Source organism: Mastomys coucha, unplaced genomic scaffold, assembly GCF_008632895.1.
Source record: "Mastomys coucha isolate ucsf_1 unplaced genomic scaffold, UCSF_Mcou_1 pScaffold6, whole genome shotgun sequence".
In the NCBI taxonomy this organism is placed as follows: domain Eukaryota; kingdom Metazoa; phylum Chordata; class Mammalia; order Rodentia; family Muridae; genus Mastomys; species Mastomys coucha.
This window is the reverse complement of record NW_022196912.1, coordinates 91622419-91645815: the sequence shown is the minus strand read 5'-3', so window position 1 is coordinate 91645815 and position 23397 is coordinate 91622419. Positions and strand designations below refer to the sequence as shown.

The following is a 23397-nucleotide window of genomic DNA, read 5'->3' as shown; positions in this document are numbered from 1 at the left end:
TGCCCTGTCCCCTTAGCATCCTCTTCCAGCACTGCTCTGTCCCCTTAGCATCCTCCTCTAGCACTGCCCTGTCTCCTTAGCATCCTCTTCCAGCACTTCCCTGTCTAGAACATTAATGTTTCCTGGTACTCCTTTTCTCTCTAAACCATACATTTTGTATTTCTTTCTGCCCCACTTGCTCTTTTTTGTCGTAGACCTGCCCAGGCACTCTCAGTAATGCCCAGGCCACAGACTGAAGAGATATCTACTCTTGACTTTTTTTTGACCAAAGATATTAGGTCATTACTTTTAAATTTAGCCTCAGGGAAGTTCTCACGACTTGAACATTTGCCAAAATACTATGGGAATGGTCTCTATGCCCAAGGCTGTTACTGGCCTTGCTTTCCTCTGAAGCCTCCTGAGCTGGACCTCTTACAGTCCACCTAGCTCTCAGCAACACTGTCTTCTAAGCTCCTACTAGAATGGCTTGTTAGGCTCTAATCTAACTGCTTTTCTTTTTGTTTGTTTGTTTGGTCTTTTCAAGACAGTTCTAGTATTTTAGTCCAAAATTCCAAAGTCTTCCACATTCCTCAAAAAAAAAAAAAAAAAAAAAAAAAAAAAAAAAAAAAAAAAAAAAAACAACAAAAAAAAGCAAACCAACATGGTTAGGTTCTTCAGAGCAGCAGCCAGTTTCTGCTACCAGCCTCTGTACCGTTACTTTTCTATCATGCTGATAAAACGCCACGACCAAGGCAATTTAGAAAAGGAAGTGCTTATTCGGGCTTAGTGGGAAGCAGAAGGCATGGCAGCAGGAACAGGAAACTGGGAGCTCATATTCTAAACCCTAAGCTCGAAGCAGAAAGAGTGAACGAGAAGTCTGTCCAAAGTGATGTACTTCCTCAAAGAAGGCTCCGCCTCTCAAAGGTTCCATAACTCTCACAGACAGTGCCACCAACTGGGGGACCAACTGCTCAGATTCCTGAGTTTAGGGGGAAACAAGCATTCAGTTTACCTTCGTTTTCAAACAGTGAGCAACGAGTTAGCTCAGCCCTGAGGGGGCTGAGGTTTATTGGATGTTACAGTCAACGGGAGACTCTAGGGTGTTGGCTAGACCTCAGTAGGTTTCTGCATTTCATAGCAGCATTGCGCATGAAGTCCAATGTCACTGTGCATTGCTATAGCAGTCCCTCCTGGAGTCTTCCCCCTCTCTCTTCTCATTCCCTTTCTCTTTTCACCAGGCCTCTTTTGTTTTTGTTTTGCTTTGCTTTCAGGCCCTAGGGCACTTTGAATGTGGCCCTGGGCATTTTCACGCTTCCTCTAGAGAAGCTAGGGACTGTCCCGAAGCATTCTTGAAGTTAATAATGTGAGCTTTCTAGGTATTTCCAACATTTCTGAAACTCTAGGGAAATTGTATAAAGAATGTCTCTGACTTGTGGCAGGGTTAGAACCTGATGAACCCACTGTGAGTCATCAGCATCATAAGCAGGAAACGCATTGGCAGGGGTGAGTGGGTAACCCCTAACACTCACTTAAAAGCCAGCCATGACTACCTGCGATTGTATTCCCAGCATGGGGGTGGGGTGGGGTAGAGACAGGCAGCTGGCACTGCCAGCCCACTGGCCTCACCAAAACAGCCTGCTTCAGGTCTAATGAGAGACTGTCTCAAAAAGTTAGATGGAGCCTGGCAGAAAAAAAACCCTGACATCCTCCTGTGGCCTCCACATATGCACACAGGGGAGCATGCCAGTATACACATATGGGCACAGACACCGCACATGCACACACAGCTCCGGCCAGGCACTGTGGCACTAGTAGTGGCTACTCTGGAAACTAAAGCAGGAGGCTCACCTAAAATCAAGAGTCAGGGACCAGTCTAGGCAGCTCAAAGCTGCTACACACCCAGCTTAGCAGCATGCACTCTGTGGTGTCGGTTGTTTCCCCTGTGGGTCACAGGGCTGACTGGGAGCTGCAGCCGCTGCCACTGCTCATTCCTACCCCAGTATCACACCTGATGATACTTCCAGCTCTGGTAAAGGGCAAAACCCACGGCACAGTTCCTACTAAATACATACTACCTTCACCCTAGCCAGAAGCCTAGCCATCATAGATCCCAGACTATTCGTAGTTACCTGAGGTTCAATTAAACATTATGTATGGCTAAGACCACATCATTGCTTGACTCCTGAGAATCAAGAACATCGGGTTCTCTCTTAGATATATCTTGGGTAAAATGGGACAAGTTAATTTTTGTTTACCTGCAGTTAAGTAGATACATATTGGTTTTTTTGTTTTTGTTTTTGTTTTTTTGGTTTTTTTACATCTTGTTTGTTTATTTTGTAATATACAAGGTCTCTGGGGGAAGACTGGTGGGAAATAGGGAAAGAGCATGCCTTGTTCTGTGTCTCCTCTGGGAATGGGGAGGTATCCATTTCCCTTGGTCTGTGTCTCCTCTGGCAGGTGGCAGGCCTTCCAGGCAGTGGTGTCAGAGCAGAGAGAGGCTGTGGACTCTGCTCTCCGAGTAAACAATTACTGTGTAGACTGTGAGGAGACCAGCAAGTGGATCATGGACAAGACGAAGGTTGTGGAGTCTACCAAGGACTTGGGGCAGGACCTGGCAGGTGTCATTGCCATCCAGCGGAAGTTGTCAGGGTTGGAGCGGGATGTCTTGGCCATCCGGGATCGTGTGAGTGCCCTGGAACGGGAGTCACAGTACCTAATGGAGTCACACCCTGAGCAGAAAGAGGACATTGGCCAGCGGCAAGCAGATGTTGAGAAGCTGTGGAAGGGCCTGCAAGATGCCTTGCAAGGTCAGGAGCTCTCCTTAGGTGAGGCCAGCAAGCTGCAGGCTTTCCTGCAAGATCTGGATGACTTCAAGGCTTGGCTGTCGATGGCCCAAAAGGCAGTGGCCTCTGAGGACATGCCTGAGTCACTCCCAGAGGCTGAGCAGCTCCTACAGCAACATGCAGCCATTAAGGAAGAGATTGATGCACACAAAGACGATTACCACAGGGTCAAGGCCTCTGGGGAGAAAGTGATCGAAGGCCAGACTGACCCAGATTACCAACTTCTGGGCCAGCGGCTAGAGGGCCTAGATACCGACTGGGATGCTCTGCGCCGGATGTGGGAGAGCCGAGGGAACACGCTCACCCAGTGCCTGGGCTTCCAGGAATTCCAGAAAGATGCCAAGCAGGCTGAAGCCATCCTCAGCAACCAGGTAGGAAGAAGTGTACAGGGCTGGGTGAGGTGTCCCTCGGGAGACTTACTAGTGGTGAGCTCTTCATAGTCACCAAGTAAAGGAAATCCTCAGTGTTCTTTCCTCATCACGTGCCTCTGGTCCCAAGTCCCAAGCTGTCTTGCTTTGGGTCATTTGGAAGCTAGAGAAGTGGACCTCGCCCTGCATTACTACCCTTTCCTGTAGCTTTCACCGCTACCCATGCTTGCCGCCCTAGCTGGGAGTGGGAGGCCAGGCCTGGGGAGCAGAGCCTTCTCTTTGCATTGCTCTGGAACCTGCACAGCTGCCTGTAGGTGCCCTTGCTTAGCTCATCCTCAGGCCTCCTCTGGAAATTTTACCTTAACAGGAATACACTCTGGCTCACTTGGAGCCTCCAGACTCCCTAGCAGCTGCAGAGGCCGGCATCCGAAAGTTTGAGGAATTCTTAGTGTCTATGGAAAACAACCGAGATAAGGTCCTGAGTCCTGTGGACTCTGGAAACAAGCTGGTGGCTGAGGGCAACCTGTATTCGAACAAGATCAAAGAGAAGGTGCAGCTGATTGAAGACAGGTACTCTTACCCCTGGATCCATGAGGCCCTCTGCTACACCGGGGCAAGGAGCCCAGGCTTGGTGCTAGTGTGACTTCTTTTGACTTCCCAGGTACAAGAAGAACAATGAGAAGGCCCAGGAGGCTACAGTTCTCCTAAAAGACAATCTGGAGTTGCAGAATTTCCTCCAGAACTGCAAGGAGGTGAGGCCAACAGATGGGTGCTTCTAAGATTTCAGTCAAAGGACTCCTGTCTCAAGAATGGCGACATCACATGAGCTGGGGACTTGGGGTACTTAGCTCAGTACTCCTTGATGCCTTCCGTTCCACAGTTCTTTTCTACCCTCCACCTCTAAGGCTAAGTCATCCTTTGGTTTGCCCCATCTAGGACAAGGTTTCTCATAGAGTGGTCTGAGAACATTCTGGGTTGGAATCACCCAGAGCCTGGACAGGATGCATGGCTATGGGGTCTGCACATTCATCCACACACAGGCCTCTTACGTAATGCTCCATTAGTGCTGACTCGAAATCCATAACGCTTTTTTGAGCACCTTCATTTTGTACTGGGCCCTAGAGTTATGGAACAAGTCCTGGTCCTGGTGCAAGCAGAGTGTTAGGCCCCTGAGGGCAGGCGGATAGGAACCTTAAGGAGAGAGTCTGCAGCTGACACTTCCCACATGCAGTGGGGCTTTCTGACTCCTCCTTGCTCTCCTCTTGGGGCTTCTTCTCAGCCCCTGTCATTTTGTTTCTATCTGCTTTTTTCCCTTGGTACAAGCCAGGCTTGGCATGATGCTAGGACATCTTAGCAGTATCAGACACACATCTCCCCCTTCCCCTTATTAATTATAGTTACCTTTAATCTCTTTCCCATGTAATATTTTCTTGGTATTTATTAATAATTTATCACCCCACCATCAGGATGGATCTATCCATCTGTCTATCTACTAAGAATGTACTGAGTTACTGCAGTGTCCCAGGCCTTGTCCTAGGCCCTGGAAGTATGGAAAGAACAAACTGTCTCACACCCAACATGATCTAGTAAGGAAGACATGGGTAACCCTTTGACCTTCTCCTGGAGGTATACTCAGAAACCACAACAGGGCTCACCCTTGCTGCCCACAGCTCACTCTCTGGATCAATGACAAGCTGCTGACATCTCCAGACGTTTCCTATGATGAAGCTCGCAACCTTCACAACAAATGGATGAAACACCAGGCATTTATGGCGGAACTGGCTTCCCACCAAGGGTGGCTTGAGAACATTGATGCAGTAAGTAGACAGTTGGACAATGGTACGGAGCTAAGTACCCGTGGCTTATGCTTCACCCGTGACGTAGAAACTGCCCTGAAGCTCTCTGGACAGCAGAGAGCTCGGCAGTGAGAATGAGGCCTTTAGTGTTCCAGAACAGCCAGGACTGCACAGAGAAACCCTGTCTCGAAAAACAAAACAAACAAACAAAAAAAACAAAGTGTAGGGGCTTGAGAGATGGCTCAGAGGTTAAGAGTGCTGACTGCTCTTCCAAAGGTCCTGAGTTCAAATCCTAGCAACCACATGGTGGCTCACAACCATCCGTAATGAGATCTGATGCCCTCTTCTGGGGTGTCTGAAGACAGCTACAGTGTACTTACATATAATAATAAAGAAATCTTTTAAAAAAAAAAAAAAACAGTGTGGCGGGGGTTCCACCTAGGAGTCATGTTCCTTTGCTTTCCCTGCTGTGGCCATCCAGGAAGAAGTAAACTCAGTGTCCGCATGAAGCCATGCCTAGTAGTGGTTAGGGCATTGCCCTGGGAAGCAGACGGAGTTCTCTTCCCTGCTCTGAAACAGGGACAATAGCTCTCACCCACGGAGCCGGAAGCATTGCATGCTTGCAGACAGAAAAAGCACTTAGGCTAGTGTTTGACAATTGGGAAGCCATTGATGATACTGACCACTATTAATAGAATATATGCCTAGAGCCAAGTCCTATTACACTGTCCACAACCAAAACACACATTTATACAGGGGAAACCAGGTCAGGCAGCCTTAGTGACTAACCTATCTCTGAGGCGGAAACATTACTTCTGGAATTTATAAGGGATTCCCATGCTAGGAGTACCCGGATCTGATTTGTTAATTAGTTTGTTTATTATTAATTTTTTTTATAAGACAGGATTTTGCTCCGTAGCCCAGGCTAGTCTCAAACTCATGACTCCCCGCTTCGGCCTCCTGAGTATAGAGATTACTGCTATACACCACTCCCTACCTGGCTCCTGATAGATTTTAATCTTCTTTTTCTTTCTTTATTTCCTAGGAGGAGGGTAACTGGGGGATTAAACCTCTACCATTCAGCTAGGTCCCCCACCCTATCCTCATCTCATTTTTTAAATTTTTACACAGGGTCTCACTTAAGTTGCCCAGGTTAGCCTTTAGTTTATTTTGTACGTCAGGTTGACCTTTAACTCCCTATCCTCCTGCCTCACCTTTCTGAGTGCCTGTGCTACCAGGCCTGGCTCCTGAATGAATCTTGAATTTTTCTTTCAGTATTAGTCCCTATGCTGGGATCTCTCTGAGTCATTTGCCCAAACACTGCTTCCCCTGCCCCACCCCATCTGTAGATAACTTTAGAGGTTCAGAGCGATTTTTGGTGTGGCCTCACCCAAAGGCCTGTGTCAATTCCTGGCCTAACCAACTTCCTCTCAGGATTTCTCTTGTAACCACCTGGAGTGGGTCCCCTCAAAGGCCACTGAAGCCCAGAGTGCGCTCTGCTCCTTCCCCAACAGGAGGGGAGGCAGCTGATGGCAGAGAAGCCCCAGTTCAAGGATGTGGTGTCAGAAAGGCTGGAAGCCCTGCACAAGCTCTGGGATGAGCTGCAGACCACCACAAAGGCGAAGACGGAACAGCTCTCTGCCGCCCGGAGCTCTGACCTGCGCTTGCAGACCCACGCTGACCTTAACAAATGGATCGGAGCCATGGAGGACCAGCTGCGATCAGATGACCTGGGCAAGGATCTCACCACTGTCAACCGGATGTTGGCTAAGTTGAAGGCATGTGAGCCCACTGTACACTCAAGGTTGGAGTAGAAGGGATCTTAGGGAGCCAACTCGAACCCTTAAAGTAAGCAAGCGCCCCTTCTTTTCTCTTAGCTTGACTTTGTATTATGCAAAAACGCCTTGCGTTTCAGAAGCCGTCTCCTACCCCCTTGCAGTGGGTAGGGGAGGAATCTAGTAAAAAAGGAGCATGGGAAATAACAGGAGGAAAGACTGAGGAGGAGCATCTAGGGAACTTCCTGGGGGAGGCTGCACTTTAAATGGGCCTCAGAGGATGGGTAGAGGCACACCCTCCAGGTATCCCAGACGGTGGTGCTGACGCTGTTTGTCTCATCCCAGCGCGTGGAGGAACAAGTGAATTTGCGGAAGGAGGAGCTGGAGGAACTTTTTGCAGAGGCACCCTCGCTAGGAGCGGAGGCAGGAGACACGGACATGAGCATCGAAAAGCGGTTCCTAGACCTTCTAGAGCCTCTGGGGAGGAGGAAGAAGCAGCTGGAATTGTCCAAAGCCAAGCTACAGATCAGCCGGGATTTGGAGGATGAGACGGTGCGTGATCTGCAGCCTACCCAGGGGCTGAGGTGCCAGCTGCCACGGGGGAAGCTGGCTGCTGCCTAGAGCAACCGTGGCAGCAGATGACTGGTCATCCCGCCCCTTATCTCATAGGGCTGCTTTAGAGATTGTGTTAAATAGAAAATTGGGGTGGGTACTTTGTAAATGGGAGCTTACAAGTCACGTGTTAGTACTGGTAGGGGGACTTTGGGAACAAGATTCCACTTTGGGATCAGAAACAGGTTATTTGGAACTTTAGTTTGAAATACCTGTCTGTAAAATGGGGCCAAAATCCGAGGGGGGGTGTTGGGAAGAACCAGGCAGCACCTTGCCTGTCTCTTTGTGGGTGTCCTGGAAAAGGTAGCTGTTTGTGATTAGTATCAGCTATCTCCTACCTCCTGCTCTCTGCAGCTCTGGGTGGAAGAGAGGCTGCCACTGGCTCAGTCAGCTGACTATGGCACTAATCTGCAAACTGTGCAGCTGTTCATGAAGAAGAACCAGGTGAGTCTCATCTCACCAGCGCATCTGCCAATGCTTGGTCCAGGCTGGCCCCTGGGGGTCTGGCCTAGCCATGATGTACAAAGGACTGGTGACAGCAGATTATTGCTCCTGATGGCAGCTTTTCAGTCCCCTAACTTCACTTGAAGTTTCAATGCAGAAAGGGCTCTAGTGGTTGTAGAGAGGAGAGGCATCATGCTACTTAGGGATTTAGAGCCACCAGACTCTACCAAGCTCAAATGAGTACCTGGCTTGGGGTGGGTGTGGGGGAACAGGGGGTGTCCAGTATGCTGCTGTAGTCCCAAGAGGAGGCCACCAGCACCGCAGCATTCCCTTGTCCTCTTCTGGAGCTAAGCTTGGCTTTCACAATGTCCTTAGACTCTATAGATCCTGTCCCTCTACACACACGACCATCCCCATGAGGCTCCACCCCATTAGAAAGTCACTGAGTTGGACTCTGAGTCCTAGAAGCAAGCATCTACTGAAACTCTCTTTGAGGACAGATAAGGTGCTTGTGGCTAGAATCCCAAATACTAGCAGATACCAAACACTTTTCTTGTCCAAGCTGCAGAGGGAGCCTGCGTCCTAAGAAAGCCAGCCGTGTGGGATTGCAGTGGCCTCATGCCTGGCCTGGGGTTGGCCTCAGGCCTTTCTCTAGAAGTCAAGATTCGGAGTGGAAAATACAGTAACACACTCCAGCAGGGCAGGTGCTTGTGCATGTTGTTATTCATGTGTTCTAAGTGCTGGAAAACAGTGCTCTGCGCACACCTTGCCCTTGCTCCTGCCTTTAGATGACTTTAAAAGCTTGGAGGAAATTGTCAAGATGGAGGAGCTATAAGGAGCCCAAGAATACATACTATCCCTAGAAAGCTTTTTGATCCCCAGAAAGGGGATCAAGTATCAGGGCCTCCAGAAGAAAAAGAAAACCAAGTCAAGAGTATTGTACCAAAATCAGGGCCTGGTGTTGAGGCCGGTGGCTCTCTCTCTCCCTGGTGCTGACCTGTGGCTGCACGGTGTGTTCGTTAAAAAGGAAGCAATGTATAAATGAGATATTTTATTGTAGGAAGGAGAAAATAGGCCAGCCAAGTAGAGAGAAAGAAGAGGAAGGAGAGGAGAAAAGAGAGAAAGAAAGGAAAGGAAGAAAGCAAGAGAGGAACAAAGAGCAAGAGAGGAGAGGAAGAGCAGAGACAAAGAGCGAGAGAGAGAGAGACAGAGAGAGAGAGAGAGAGAGAGAGAGAGAGAGAGAGAGGGAGAGAGAGGGAGGGAGAAGGGAGCAAACCGCCCCTTATATTGTATGGGGCGTGGCATGTCTGACTTGTGGTCAGATGACTGGGGATAGGGTCCAGCTAGAATGCTGGGAGCTTGGGGCATTGTCTGCCTGCTAGAGCACACATGTCCTGCCGGGGCAGCTGTGAGGGGTTGTGACTGAAACAGGAACCAAAGACTCAGGAGTTATGGCCAAGCTCCTTCCACCCCCTGCAAGCAAAAAACTGCCCACAAAGGCTCCAGGGCTCAAAGCCAATTACTCAACTGAGCTTAAGTTGCCTGAGCAGACCACTGCCCCACACACCAGGGTGGGTGGGAAGGGCCATTTTGGTGGCCAAAGGCTCAAATGAGAAATAACGATATACAGTTCAGATCTGAGCCACAGAAATGGAGACAAACGGAAGCTAAAGCATTCCACAAGGTACCAGTAGCCATCAGCTTGCTCTTTTACCTGGAGCAAAGACATGCTAACAAAAGATGGCCGTTGCAGGTTCTGAAGTTGTTTTCCTTTCCTTTAGCATGGATGCCCAAAACTAAGCTCTGAGAGTGTAGATAGCAGGAGTCAAGAGCCTAGGTCTGGCCTGTGAATGTAGCTTAGATGGCAGAGCCTTGCCGGCCATGCCCAAAGCCATGGGCCAGATCCACATATACTGGGCTTGTGATGAACACCTGTAGCTCCAGTTTCTGAGCATAGTGGAGACAGAAGGATCACAAGTTCAAGGCTAGACCAGAGCTACATAAGACCCTATTTCAAAAAGTGTGGTGGTTGGGGGTTGAGGGAGGGCGCACTGGAGGGAGGGATGGGTCAGCAGTTGAGAGCACATATTGCTCTTCTAAAACACCCAGTTCCCAGCACTTCCATCAGACAGCTCACAACTATCTGTAACTCCCATTCAAGGGGATCTAACGCCCTCTTCTGGCTCCCATGGGTACCTGCACACGTGTGGCATACACTCAGACATACAAGTAGAAAGATAAATTAATAAATGAAAGTCTTTTTTAAAAACCACCAAGACTGCTACAGCTGTGTTCAGTCTTAGCCCCTCATTCAGTGCCCTGTGCCAGGTTCCCAGGACTTGTCTGGGAAGAACACCTGCAGAGTATGGATGGACACACACATGGCGTGCTTAGCATCCTGCCACAAGTAGTATCAAGGCTATCACTTGCTTTACTCTGGCAGGAGGGGTAGGGAGGGTCTCCTGCTGCCTCCTCATCCATGGCAAGGCTCTGCCTCTGAGTCCTTCCTCTGGCCACAGACCCTGCAGAATGAGATCCTAGGCCATGCGCCACGGGTGGAGGATGTGCTTCATCGAGGGCAGGAGCTGGTAAGGGCAGCTGAGATTGACTGCCAAGACATCGAGGAGCGCCTGGGGCATCTGCAGAGCTCGTGGGACACACTGCGGGAGGCGGCGGCTGGCCGGCTGCAGCGCCTGCGGGATGCTCATGAGGCACAGCAGTACTACCTGGACGCCGGCGAGGCCGAAGCGTGGATCAGCGAGCAGGAGCTCTATGTGTTCTCTGATGAACCCCCTAAGGTACATGGGCGGGGGCAGAGTCTGCCAGCCAGCTGAGCAGATAGGCAGAGCAGTGGTGGGCAAGCATTGGAGAGTCTGGAAATCCAGGTATATGAGAAAGTAAGGGCAAAGTATGGGTGTGTAAGGAACCTACAGATTCCTGCTCTTCTGTGGTACTCCTTAGGGCATCCCACTTCATTAAGAACATCCCTACAGTTTTCCAACTTGCCACCCAAAGGCTCTTCATAGGCTATTGTGGCCGTGCTGTGAGATGGAGGGACAAAGGACATAAGGGGGTCTCTCAGGACTGCAATGACCCAATCCTCTCCCCCAGAAAAGCCACTGTCATTTTCGGGGACTGGGGAGGAGTAGTACCTTCTCCAGGACCTAGGAAGTTTTCGTGGAGACAGACTTTTTGGAGTTGGGCTTGAAATGAAGGGCAGAAACAAAGTAAGACTCTAAAGAGCTGAGAGAGGAGAGGGACTTGAAATGAAGGGCAGAAACAAAGACTCTAAAGGGCTGAGAGGAGAGGGGCTGGGGACAGCTCTTCTAGGAGGCAGGAACAGGAAGGGAAGGTATGTGGCTTTCCCTCTCAGCCTGGCTCCCCAGAACTTAGCCATAGTTTTCCAAAGACAGGAGTATGGTAGGGTAGGGCTCTGGTGCTCACCGCCTGCTGCCTCGCAGGATGAAGAGGGCGCCATTGTGATGCTCAAGAGGCACCTGCGGCAGCAGCGCACAGTGGAGGAGTATGGACGGAATATCAAACAGCTGGCTGGCCGAGCCCAGAGCCTGCTGTCTGCAGGCCACCCTGAGGGGTATGTGTGCCTCCTGCGTTGGCATGGCCGGTTTCGGGCATCAATCAGACCAGGAACCCTTCAGACCCAAAGAGGGAGAAATGGGACCGTTTTCCCCAGAACTAGAGGTTTCTGGACTACTGGTTGTCCTTGTTCCGTCTTGTTCCTTGGGTTGTGTCAAGTCCTACAGGGTAGACCACTGAGACTGCGCTTGTATAAAAGTCAGAATCAAAATGCCCCTGGTGAGCCGAGAACCCTGTCCTTTGAAGAGTTAGCCTATACTAAGAGACCCTGAAGGCCAAATCTAGTTTTGGTTTTGGTTTTTCGAGGCAGGGTTTCTCCATGTAGTCCTGGCTGTCCTGCAACTCACTCTGTAGACCAGGCTGTTCTCCAAACTCACAGAAATCTACCCGCCTCTGCCTCCTGAATGCTGGAACTAAAGGCATTCACCACCACCACCTGGTTTTTATCTTTATTTTTTATTTATTTATTATGTTTTAATGTTTCCAAAAAAAGAACTTCAGGACCTCAGAGCAAATCCTTAGGTATGAGTCAGGTAGATCCTGGCCAGACTTCAGATATCACAGGCTACTCCAGCCATGGCTCTGTTCTCAGTTTCCGTTAGTCCCTGCTCTTGCCACCGCCGCCGCCCCCACTCCACACACATGCTGTGTCTCCTTGGCAGCCACCCCACACATCTCCCAGGGAGCCCCAAGAATTGAGTCTCTGGTTCTGTCCTTTTCTGGAGAGCTAATTGGGGTCACTTACTGAAGTTGCGGGGGGAGGAGGGGGCAGAGGAAGGGTGGTGAAGAAGATTCACCCTTTGTGCCCTGACCTCACCAGAGAGGCACTGTGAGAGGCAATGTGTGTGGGGACAGAACAACACAGCCCTGCTGTCTCCAGGGGAATTGCACCCTGAGGGAAGCTGGTATTCCTTTTCTTTTCTTTTCTTTTCTTTTCTTTTCTTTTTTTCCTTGTTTTTTTTGAGACAGGGTATCTCAGTATAACCCTGGCTGTCCTGGAACTCACTCTGTAGACCAGGCTGGCCTCGAACTCAGAAATCCACCTGCCTCTGCCTCCCAAGTGCTGGGATTAAAGGCGTGCACCACCACTGCCGGTTTAGGTATTTCTTTTCTACCCAATTCTTTTCCTGGAAAAAATAAACCCTGTAACTTCTGGGGTCAGCTACTCTGGGTTCTTCTATTTTGTTTCTGGGTTTTTGTTGTTGTTGTTGTTGTTGTTGTTGTTGTTTTGTTTTGTTTTGGAACTGAGGATGGTGCCTGTGATCTCACACCTGCTAGGCAAGAGTTCTCCCCCAGAGCTGCCCGCAGGCCTTGCCCTGGGTCTCGATCACCTTCCTTAAGGCATTTCCTGATTTGGGTCCCAGGGAGCAGATCATCAGACTCCAGGGGCAAGTGGATAAGCAGTATGCAGGGCTGAAGGACATGGCGGAGGAACGGAAACGGAGACTAGAGAACATGTACCACCTGTTCCAGCTGAAGAGAGAGGCTGACGACCTAGAGCAATGGATTACGGAGAAAGAGACGGTGGCCTCCTCCCAAGAAATGGGGCAGGACTTCGACCACGTGACTGTGCGTACCCACAGCTTCTACTTTCTTGTCTCCCTCTAAGTCAGTAGACACAGGCAGCCCATCACTCCAGACCCGTATGACTCCCCTGCCACTTGGAAGAAATGGCACAAAGATACAGTCACACAAGTGGCAAGCAGCTGACAGACCATCTATCCTGGGGAAAGTGTGACAGCTAGTTCTAGGTGGCCATTTTAACAACCTGGCAAAGTGACCCCCGCCTTCCCCTAGCTAACCACATTCTTATCTGCCCCACATCCAGATGCTCCGTGACAAGTTCCGAGACTTTGCCCGGGAGACTGGGACTATCGGGCAGGAGCGAGTGGACAACGTGAATGCCATCATTGAGCGGCTCATCGATGTAGGCCACAGCGAGGCAGCCACCATTGCCGAGTGGAAGGATGGGCTCAATGACATGTGGGCAGATCTGCTGGAGCTCATTGACACCCGCATGCAGCTGCTGGCTGCCTCCTACGATCTGCACCGCTATTTCTACACAGGCACCGAGATCCTGGGCCTCATAGATGAGAAGCACAGAGAACTGCCAGAGGACGTGGGGCTGGACGCCAGCACAGCTGAGTCCTTCCACCGGGTCCACACTGCCTTCGAGCGGGAGCTCCACCTCCTGGGAGTGCAGGTACCATCTGCCCACTTCCCGCCTGCAACCACCTTCTCCTGGTGTTGGTGTTAGGGGCCCCACTTGGCTCCTATGGGGGAACCTCTAGAATGGGCATCAGGTTTTTCTTCCTTAGACAGTCAACAGCTCAAGACAGAGCGCAGCAGCCCTCAGACACTCGTTAGCTTCAGGAGTGGTTCTTCGAGCTATAGTTTCCTGGCTTGTGTACAGCTTATCAGCTAACACACAGTGCTTTTTCAGTGCTGGGTATTATTTTAAGGGATGTGCGTAGTGGCTGGATCTTCATGTAGAAGTTGAGCAAACAGGGACACCTCATAAAAATACTGGGAGGCCAGGAATGTCCATTAAGCTTAAAGTCAGAGAGCTTCAAAAGGGTTTACTGACTAAACATCCATTCCCAGGAGATGCCCTAATTGCAGGGAGTAATGCTCGGTTCCTGGAAATGTCCCCAGTAGGGGGTAGACCTCCCCCCACCCCTTCTATGTGCAACAGGTATCTCCTCCTCACCTGGGGCACAAAGGGCTATGGATACAAAGAACAATGAGCTCCACCAATGAGAGATAACCAACTCATGCTGTAAACTAAAACCTATGTTCTGAAAGGGTATAAAAAATGTGTGCTTTTGTTCCTCATGGTCACCTTTGCCCTGATTGTGGGACGACCCCAGTATACTGGATCATTATTAAACCTCTTGCTTATTGCATTGATTCTCTGTCTCTGTGTCTTTGTGAGTGGGACGACATCCTGGACGTAAGACTCGGCTCTCCGAATCTTACATTCACAGGTGTCTCTAAGTAGACACTCACATTGCGTTTGCATATGAGGACAGTGCAGTATAGAATGTTTGCCTGGGGAATAGTGGATAGAAGGTGGAGCCAGAACACAGGCCCTAGTAGCCTGGCTCTAGACCCCTCAGGCTTAGCCACTAGACAGGTCTGCCTTTCATGGGGTTCTAGAGTCCCTAAAATCTACTTAAATCCCTCTCTGATCACTGGAGCATACCTGAGGGAGCTCTGCAGACTCTCTGAGAGCTTGATGTAATAGGCAGGCTCAGTGAGGGACGCCAGCTTCCAGAGGCTCCGTTGGCTTCCAGGGGAGTTGGGAGAGTTGGGCTGGCAGTACAGTCTTGAGCCAACTCCACAGGACTCAGGGAGAGATCACTGAAGTAGATCGGACCCCTTAGTTCATCTTAGGGATTTGTCCTCCAGCTGAAGGTATTGCCTGGTGTGTAACTGTCATGTGTGGAGTGTCAGAGCTACTGAGGCAGGAAAAGCTCCATTGAGGTGTAAGGAGTGAGGGGCACTATTGTCCCTGAGTTGGCCCTGGTCAAAGGATTTGGGGTAGGCCCATCCTTGAAGAGGCAGCATGCAGGGTGAATAAGAACCAGGAACCTGCCAGGCAGTGGTAGTGCACACCTTTAATCCCCAGCACTTGGGAGGGAGGCAGATTTCTGAGTTTGAGGCCAGCCTGGTCTACAGAGTGAGTTCCAGGACAGCCAGGGCTACACAGAGAAACCCTGTCTTGAAAAACAAAACAAAACAAAAAAAGAACCAGGCACCTGGGAATATAGTTCCAACCCCAGCTGTCCCCTTGGTTAGTAGGAGGAACCTGGGGCCATCCACTTAGCAACCCTGTGCCTTGGTTCCCCCATCACAAAAACGGATATAATAGTACCTCTTTGATAGATTGCAGTAAAGATGAAGAGCGTTAATTAAATTTTTAGGACTGTGCTTGGGTCAGTGGTTACTCTCATTACTTCATTCCTGAGGAGGGGAGGCTAAAGAGAATTGAAAGCCTTTCACCCTCAAACCCTGGGCCAGAACCCAGCACATGCCCTGGCAGGCAGAGGCACTAGAGCAGGGAACCCTGTTCTGTAGCATCCTGCCTTGCAGTGGTGCCCTAGGGAGGGCTCAAGAGGAGACAGGCAGCCTTCCAGCCTTACCCCTGAGAGACGGTCTTCCCTCATCACAGGTGCAGCAGTTCCAGGATGTGGCCACCCGACTGCAGACAGCTTATGCTGGGGAGAAGGCAGACGCCATCCAGAGCAAGGAGCAGGAGGTGTCTGCGGCCTGGCAGGCACTGCTCGATGCGTGTGCAGGGCGTCGAGCTCAGCTGGTGGACACAGCAGACAAGTTCCGCTTCTTCAGCATGGTGCGTGACCTCCTCTCCTGGATGGAGAGCATCATCCGGCAGATCGAGACCCAGGAGAGACCCAGGTGAGGGGCGTCCTCAGGAATACTCTAGTACAGCCTAGGAGAGTTGGGGCTCCTCCAAGAGAAGTGATCCCAGGCTACCCAGCACATGGAAATTCCTGATGGGTAGCAGAGACCTGAGCTGGGTGCAGGTGGAAACAGAGTGGTTTATCTTCTACTGGGAGAACTGACTGTTTGAAAGTAATAGAATAAAGATGTCAGTCATTTTGAATCTCCAAGGGGACAGTGCCCACTATTGTCAGTGAAAGTACATGAGTCATATATCTGGACTGGCTGGAGTCCATTCTTCTCCAGCACTGAGATGTCAAGGCCACTCCCCTAAAACTCACTATAAAGCTGACTGTCCATAAGAGGCAAGGTCAGGCTCATGACAGTTGAAATCCAGCAGGGGCTGGACCTCTACCTCAGCAAGTGTTGGTGGCCTGTCTCTGTTCCTCTGCCTGTAAAAGGTACTTTAACACTTTTACTGAGATATCACTTGCATGTTCTCCTTGTCCTTTCTGAAGTGTGTCATCTGTGGTATATGTATATTTCCAATGGTTCAATCATTCCCTCACAATCTAACAGTATATTTCATCATCGCCACACATACACACCCAAATAAGACCTGGTCCTGCTCATGTCAGCACAGGTCTTTAATCCCACAGCACTCAAGAAACAGAGGCAGGCCGGGCGGTGGTGGTACACACCTTTAATCCCAGCATTTGGGAGGCAGAGGCAGGCAGAATTCTGAGTTCGAGGCCAGCCTGGTCTACAGAGTGAGTTCCAGGACAGCCAGAGCTACACAGAGAAACCCGGTCTCGAAAAAACAAAACAAAAAAATGAAAGAAAAAAACAAACAAACGAACAAACAAAAAACCTCACCATTACCATTACCGTTACCACCATACACAGCACTCACTGTGCTCCCTGCCTCTGGCCCCTGGGCAGCTGCTTTTGTACTCTTGTCTCTCTGTCAACCTAGTCTCTGTGTTTTGTATAAACAGTATCCGCACAGCATATTGTCTCCCGTGACTGGCTTCTTTCCCTCAGCCTGTTTCAAAGATTCATCCATGTAGCATGACTCAGTAATTCATTCCTTTTTATTGTCAGACAATATTCCCAGGCTTTTTTAGGGTCCCTGTTCTCCTTGCTGAGCCACTCACCAGTGAAGACACTAACGTGCTAGTGTTACTCCTGGGGCTGGGACAGAGAGGAATTCCTGACTAGCCAGAGAGGAGAAAGTATAGACAAGACTCCTCAAAGGAGGTCTGGGTGGCCCAATTTTCTTTCTCAAACTGCCTCTCTGCCCTGGTCCTCCTATCCGCAGGGATGTCTCCTCTGTAGAACTGCTCTTGAAATATCATCAGGGCATCAAGGCGGAGATCAATACCAGAGCCAAGAACTTCAGCACCTGCCTAGAACTTGGGGAGTCCCTGCTACAGAGGCAACATCAGGCCTCAGACGAGGTGAGTCTCTCCATGTCACTGTGCTCATGCTTGCTGGCCAAGCAGTTTCAGGGAACAGGAAGGAGATGATGCATCCAAGGAACTGAGGTGCCTACAAGTCAGAAATCAGAGCCATCTCAAGCCCATCCCCTGCCTTACGGAGGTGGGAGCATCCTAAAGGAAAGGAGGCTCATACCTGCCCAGTACCCACATGAGCCTGTCCTTTGGAGTTGTTGCCCCTACTTCCCAGGTGAGACACCTGAGGGTACCTCAGAAGCATGAAGTGACTTATCCAACTTAAGCATGAAGTTACTTATCTGCAAGTAGCAGAGTCAAGACTTGAATCCAGGACTGTGTGGCAAAGCTTGCTCTTTGCAGCTGTCTGTGCTGCCTCAGACAGTAGGGAACATCACCAAAGCCTGGATGTCTCCCCTTTCCTCTCCACAGATCCGGGAGAAATTGCAGCAGGTGATGTCCAGGAGGCAGGAGATGAATGACAAGTGGGAGGCCCGCTCTGACAGGCTCCACATGCGTGAGTATAGCTCAAGGCAGGGGAACCGAGGGCAGGGTCTAGCCACCCCCTACATGGAGGTACAAGGTACCACACCATGCCTGGAAGAAACTCCATGGAGGTAGTTGGTGACAAAGCTCTGGGCCACAGCCCTGAGGAGAGGCAGGCAGGTGTGTGCAGATAAGTGTTCCACCCTCTTACCCTGGCCCACCCTCCTTCTCATCCTCCACACTCCACATCCTGTGCTCAGTTTGGTTCCCCTGAGGAGCTGAGGCTTGGGAAAGGTCAGGGAAGCTCTCGTTTCTCCTGAGTATTAGGCCTTCATTTTGTTCTGTGGAGGTCAGGAGCTCTGTCTCCAGCAGCTGGAGGCTGAGGTGAGCGGGGGTTGGGGGGTGAGCAGGGATAAAGCCAGGACTTTAAAGTTGGTCTCCATGTTTGTTTGTCTGTGAGTGTGTGAGATAGATAAGGGAAAGAATTTGAGATTGCTTTGGGGATTGCTCCCCAAAGCAAGGAAATATAAGCCACAATGGAGTTGGTTCCAATGGCTGCTTTAATGACTCTGGCTGTGCATGGTGCCACACACTATTAATCTTAGCACTTAGGAAGTGGAGGAGAGAGGACTGAGAGTCTGAGGTGGCTAGCCTGGGCTGAACACTGAGACCTGTCTCAAAGGCTAAGGGGGAGTGATGGAGCTCAGTGATAATGAACAAAGCATGAACAAAGGCCTGAGTTTGATACCCAACACAACAAAAGTGAAAATAAAATAGTATACATTTATAAATTTTGACATGTGTAAGTAAATTTATATACATGTAAAATTTTGTGTAGCTGTGGAACCATTGGTGGAGATAGGGTGGGTCTCTAGTGTGGGAGTGAACTGGCTTTAGGCAGAATTCACGGCTGAGCAAGGTGCCCATATAGTTGAGGGATACCCTGAATGCTAACTGGCCCTTGGGCCTTGTGGGTGGGGTCCTGGCTTGTTCTCACGGCAGTGCTGGAGGTGTGCCAGTTCTCGAGGGATGCGTCTGTGGCCGAGGCGTGGTTGATAGCCCAGGAGCCCTACCTGGCCAGCCGGGACTTTGGACATACAGTGGACAGTGTGGAAAAGCTCATCAAGAGGCACGAGGCGTTTGAGAAGTCCACAGCCAGCTGGGCAGAGCGCTTTGCCGCCCTGGAGAAGCCCACCACGGTGAGCTGAGGCTGTCTGGGGGATGGGAAGGCCACAGCTATTAGGATGGTGCGGTACTGGCTCTCATGGCCTGTACTCAGGCTGGTAAGAGGGTGGATGGGCACAGGAGAATACTGATGTGTAAACACCAAAGACAAACCATGTGACTCGGGCTGCAAGCATTGGGGTGTATTACGGTGCTGGGCCAAGCTTAGATCATCTGAGAATTAGCTCCCCTATGTGGCCGCTCTGACCCTTGACCTTTCCCTCCCTGCAGCTTGAGCTTAAGGAACGCCAGACTCCAGAAAGACCCACAGAGGAACCTGGGTGAGTATCAGCCCTGTGTTCCATGTACAAGGAGCCAAGCACATTGTAAAGGGGTGACTGGGGATGAGGAAAAGGAAGCCGCTAATCAACAGCTGCCATGTGAACAAAAAAACCTTTGACCTCTCCTGGGTGCCCTGTCAGCACAACCCAGAATGTTCAGAGCTCTCTTGCAGCAGGCACAGAAGCCTGAAGCCCAATACAGGAAGGAAGGGTTAGCTAACGGTGCCTGTTGCTAAGCCAACCTTTCCCTTAGGAACTCCCGGACACTGCCCTTGGGCTGTCTCATGTGGAATTCGTGCATTTCTGATGTGTCTACTTTTCACTTTTCCCATGAAGCCGTGGGTCAACTCCTTGCTGAGCCCCTCTGGGAAGGAGCCAAGGATTATGCCCTGTGCATGCTCTGTGCTCCCAGTGCGGGGAAAGCCAGGCCTTGCAGAGAGGCACCTGTCACTAAAGAGAGATTGTGTCTTCTTTAGGCCTCAAGAGGAGGAAGGCGAGACAGCTGGCGAGGCACCCCAGGTTCACCATGCGGCCACTGAGAGAACATCCCCGGTCAGTTTCATGTCCCGCTTGTCTAGTTCCTGGGAGTCGCTGCTGCCAGAGCCTGCTCACCCCTTCTAGGCTCAGCCAGGGCAGAAGGAAGGCGCGGACAGGGTGTGCTTCCTGGTCCCCACCCTCATCCTGCCCATGTGCCCCCTCTAGGAATCTCCTTCAGATCCGTCTACTTTTATACTTAGATTTTAATTCTTTAAATAATTCCTCTCCTTCCAACCCAGAAGCCAGCCCACCAACATGATTCTACAAGTTTGGTTTCCTCTAGTCTAATAAATTTTATGGGATAAGTCCATCACTATGAGCACAGGGCAAACACTTTACTCAGAGTTGATTCTGTTGGGTACATGGTCTCTCTTCCCATTTTCCTTCAAACCCCGTCCTTAGCACAGTGCCCTCTCCCATACATGCTGGCACATACATGTCCACACACATACGAACCAACAGACTGCCTCACCCTGCTGAGCCACTCACAGACATCTCGTGCAGCAAGGGAGAGATGTCCACCCATCCAGCAGATTTGTTTTCAGACAGAGCCCATCCCTCTGTGGCTGTAGGTCATAGAGTTTGACTATGGAGATGGCTGTAAGGCAGAAGTAGACTTGAGTCCTGCAAGTGTGAAGGAGATCCCCAGAGCCTTTAGTACTGCCAGGAAGCCCCCAGTTTATAGAACAGTGAGCCTTATCTGGGGGCTTTAAAGAACAATGGCTTCCAGAGGCCTGGGATGTACAGTCATAGGACTGTGCCTGGAGCAGGTCTTTTGGGCCCTGAGAGTCTGTTTAGGGAGCCTGGATAGCTGAGACTCAGATTAGGGCAATGCTGTGGGGAATAGCCGGCTGAGAAGAACTGCAGTCTGCATGTGGTTTGCACCACTGCATGGATCCCTGTGGCATGTGGCTTTGGGTATCAGAAGCAGCAGATAACTTCATGTCCTCTCTCTCAGAGCCCAGGTGAGTGTGGAGTAACCTGAGCAGGGATTTAGAAAGATTAGCATCCTTGGTGGGAATTTCTGCTACATTAGCTACCCCAAGAAAGATGCACATACCTCCCTGTGCAGAATCCCTCACGCACGTGCGCATACACACACACACACACACACACACACACACACACACACACACACACACACACACACACACACACACACACACACACACACACGCACATACACTTCTCCGTTTCTTTGGTGCCCTTTTCTGGGCTGCACCGACCCATCATGCTCAGCAGAGGGCACTGTTGGGCTCTGCTGGAAGACCAATCTCTGAAGATCCTGCTGCTGGTCCCATCCCGTCTGTGGTAGACTGTCTTCCAGCTCCCTTTTCCCAGCACCAACTCCCCTGACCCCATCCCTCACCCCGCTCCCACCAGAGGGAGAGAGAACTCCAGGGGCTGTGGACTGTGAACAGGGCTGAACCTGTCCCTGCCTCCTGCCTCCTGCCTCCTGCCTCCACCCGCGCTTCTGCCCTGCATCCCTGTGTGTCTGCATGCCGTGGTGTCCCCCCCCGGTGTGCGGGCTTCATGACCACCTGAGCATCTCGACGCCATTGTCTGTCGTGTACGTGTACGTTTGTGCAAGTGTAACTACATGTGCACCTGAGCCACCTCCATCTGACACTTGGATATCACTGGGTTGGGAGGAATAAAATTTGCTGAAATCTGAGTGTTTCTCTGGGGGAGGAAGGAGCCCCTATGGGAGATCCTTATTGAGGAACCAGCCACTCACCAGATTGGAAAGGCAGCCCAGGTCTGTGCCAAAAAGCAACCAGATGGCTAATCAAATGAACACCAGGCCCAGGGCCTCCCGAGACAGCCTTCTTCCTGCTGCAGCTTCTTCCCAAGCCTTAAAGATGCAGGGGGGGAGGATATAACTCCAAATCACCTTTGATATGAGAAAGAGGATGGAGCCCATGCAGACGGAAAGCTCAACCTCATTTCGGAGAGGTCCTCCCAAGCTCACTACAGCCCCCTTTACTGCCCTCAGCAACCTCTGGCCCATCACAGGAAGGTTCAGTTGTCTGCTGTGCCTTCTCATGAATTGGCCTGAGGTGCCATGGCTCTCCTGCTGGTCCTATCTGTGCAGTCTGGTGTCGGGTCCTGTAGTATAGATACATGCCACATTGCTTCAGTGTAAAAGCCCTTTCTAATGCATGTCGCTTCCTGCTGGAGTTACGAATGGGAGTGGACCGAGCACCCTTGCCCTGCCTGGATAGTGCCTGGATAGGCAGCACCCTGTGGGCCTTGATCCAGCCTTCCCCCTCCCGTGTGTGTACATGCAATGACAGAGCTGTTGCCGAGCCATCCCTGTGCAATGCCACTACTGCCCCTCACCTCTGCATGTTAGAGTGCATTCTGGGTAAAAACTGGTCCCTTCCCACAGGTAAGTGTGAGGCCAAGCCAGAGACACAAGGTATCACGAGAAGCAAGACGCAGACTGAAGTCAGAATGTCTGGTCTCTGGTCTTTGGTTCTGTTTAACCTGTGTGGGTTTGGAATCCAACCTTTGCCAAAGCCTCTTGCCTTATAAAGATCTTTTTGTAGGGTTCCAGAAAGTCCACATTCCCATGAGTCAGCCATGTCGCCTTTCAGGGGAGGCTGAGGAGATGACTTTCCGTTCTTCTCCTTCCTTCTGCTCCTAACTCGGAGACCCCAGCAGAGACTGCGAAGCCAGGATGGGGAAGGAGAGGTCACAGCCTAGGGTGTTTACCCTAGGCTAGGTCCAGTGTGCAGTGCAGGGGGACCCTAGGGATCAAGGCCACTCCAGACAGTGTCAGAGTGCTACTGAAGAGAGGGCTGGGGTTCAAACCTGCTGAGTGCTGGGAGTGGAGCCCTGGGGCGGGCACCCTCTCTGCCTTATGTGCCTTCCCTCCCCTGAGAAAGGTCTGGGGCCTCTCCTGAATGTCCATCTTCCGGGCATTGCTCCTCAGACTCCCCAGTGTTGTGTTTGTAGGAAGATGTTTTCTCCTAGGAGGGAAGAGAGCGAGCTCTCGAGGTGTTAAAGAGTTTCCCCAGGTTCCAGACCTCTTCCTACACACTGCTGTGTCACTGTCCCTGCAGGGATGCTGGGATGGCAGGAGTGACAGCCCTTAAAGACACAGATGCTGTCAGGAGCTGTAACAAGAAACAGTGTCAGTTTGGAACCAACATACCCTTCCTACCTCCAGGTCCCCAGGCTAGGTACAGTGTGCAGTGCAGGGGAAGGGATCAAGGCCACTCCAGACAGTGTCCGGAGTGAGTGCTGTTCATGGTCAGCCTGGCAGGGAAGACTCTATCCCAGGGTAGTTCCCAGACTTTTTAAGTGTGACCTTCCATGAATGGCTACACAGCCAACTTCCCCCGAGACAGGCTGAGCATCAGGGTAGGGCTGATTGGGGTGAATCTTGCTGAGCTTCCTTCCATTGCCTCAGAGGCTTTGGAAGAGTAGCCAACGCTTGTGAGTGAGGGGCAGTACCCCAGGGTCTGTGCAGGCAGGAGGATTGGGGTCCATGGCCACCTTTGTGGCAAGGCCTTGACTGCTCCAGCCACAGTTGCCCCTCAGCAGCCCAGAGCTTTACTCAGCAGCCAGCAACGAGGCTCTGACGTTGGTGGA

At 51.0% G+C, this 23397-nt stretch overlaps 1 protein-coding gene across 2 annotated transcripts in view; it reads left to right on the top strand.

Moving 5' to 3' along the window:
* Positions 1–23397, top strand: part of Sptb (spectrin beta, erythrocytic) — a 131207-nt gene that overhangs the window by 93327 nt on the left and 14483 nt on the right. For both annotated transcript variants that reach the window (XM_031357212.1, XM_031357213.1), the window contains 17 exons: positions 2437–3193; positions 3558–3760; positions 3852–3942; positions 4861–5007; positions 6501–6764; positions 7107–7313; positions 7728–7817; positions 10337–10615; positions 11279–11409; positions 12776–12980; positions 13240–13614; positions 15586–15830; positions 17137–17275; positions 17702–17786; positions 18758–18954; positions 19211–19260; positions 19737–19812. In XM_031357212.1, the coding sequence (XP_031213072.1) occupies positions 2437–3193; positions 3558–3760; positions 3852–3942; positions 4861–5007; positions 6501–6764; positions 7107–7313; positions 7728–7817; positions 10337–10615; positions 11279–11409; positions 12776–12980; positions 13240–13614; positions 15586–15830; positions 17137–17275; positions 17702–17786; positions 18758–18954; positions 19211–19260; positions 19737–19812 (3541 nt within the window). The remainder of the gene's footprint in view (positions 1–2436; positions 3194–3557; positions 3761–3851; positions 3943–4860; positions 5008–6500; positions 6765–7106; positions 7314–7727; positions 7818–10336; positions 10616–11278; positions 11410–12775; positions 12981–13239; positions 13615–15585; positions 15831–17136; positions 17276–17701; positions 17787–18757; positions 18955–19210; positions 19261–19736; positions 19813–23397) is intronic.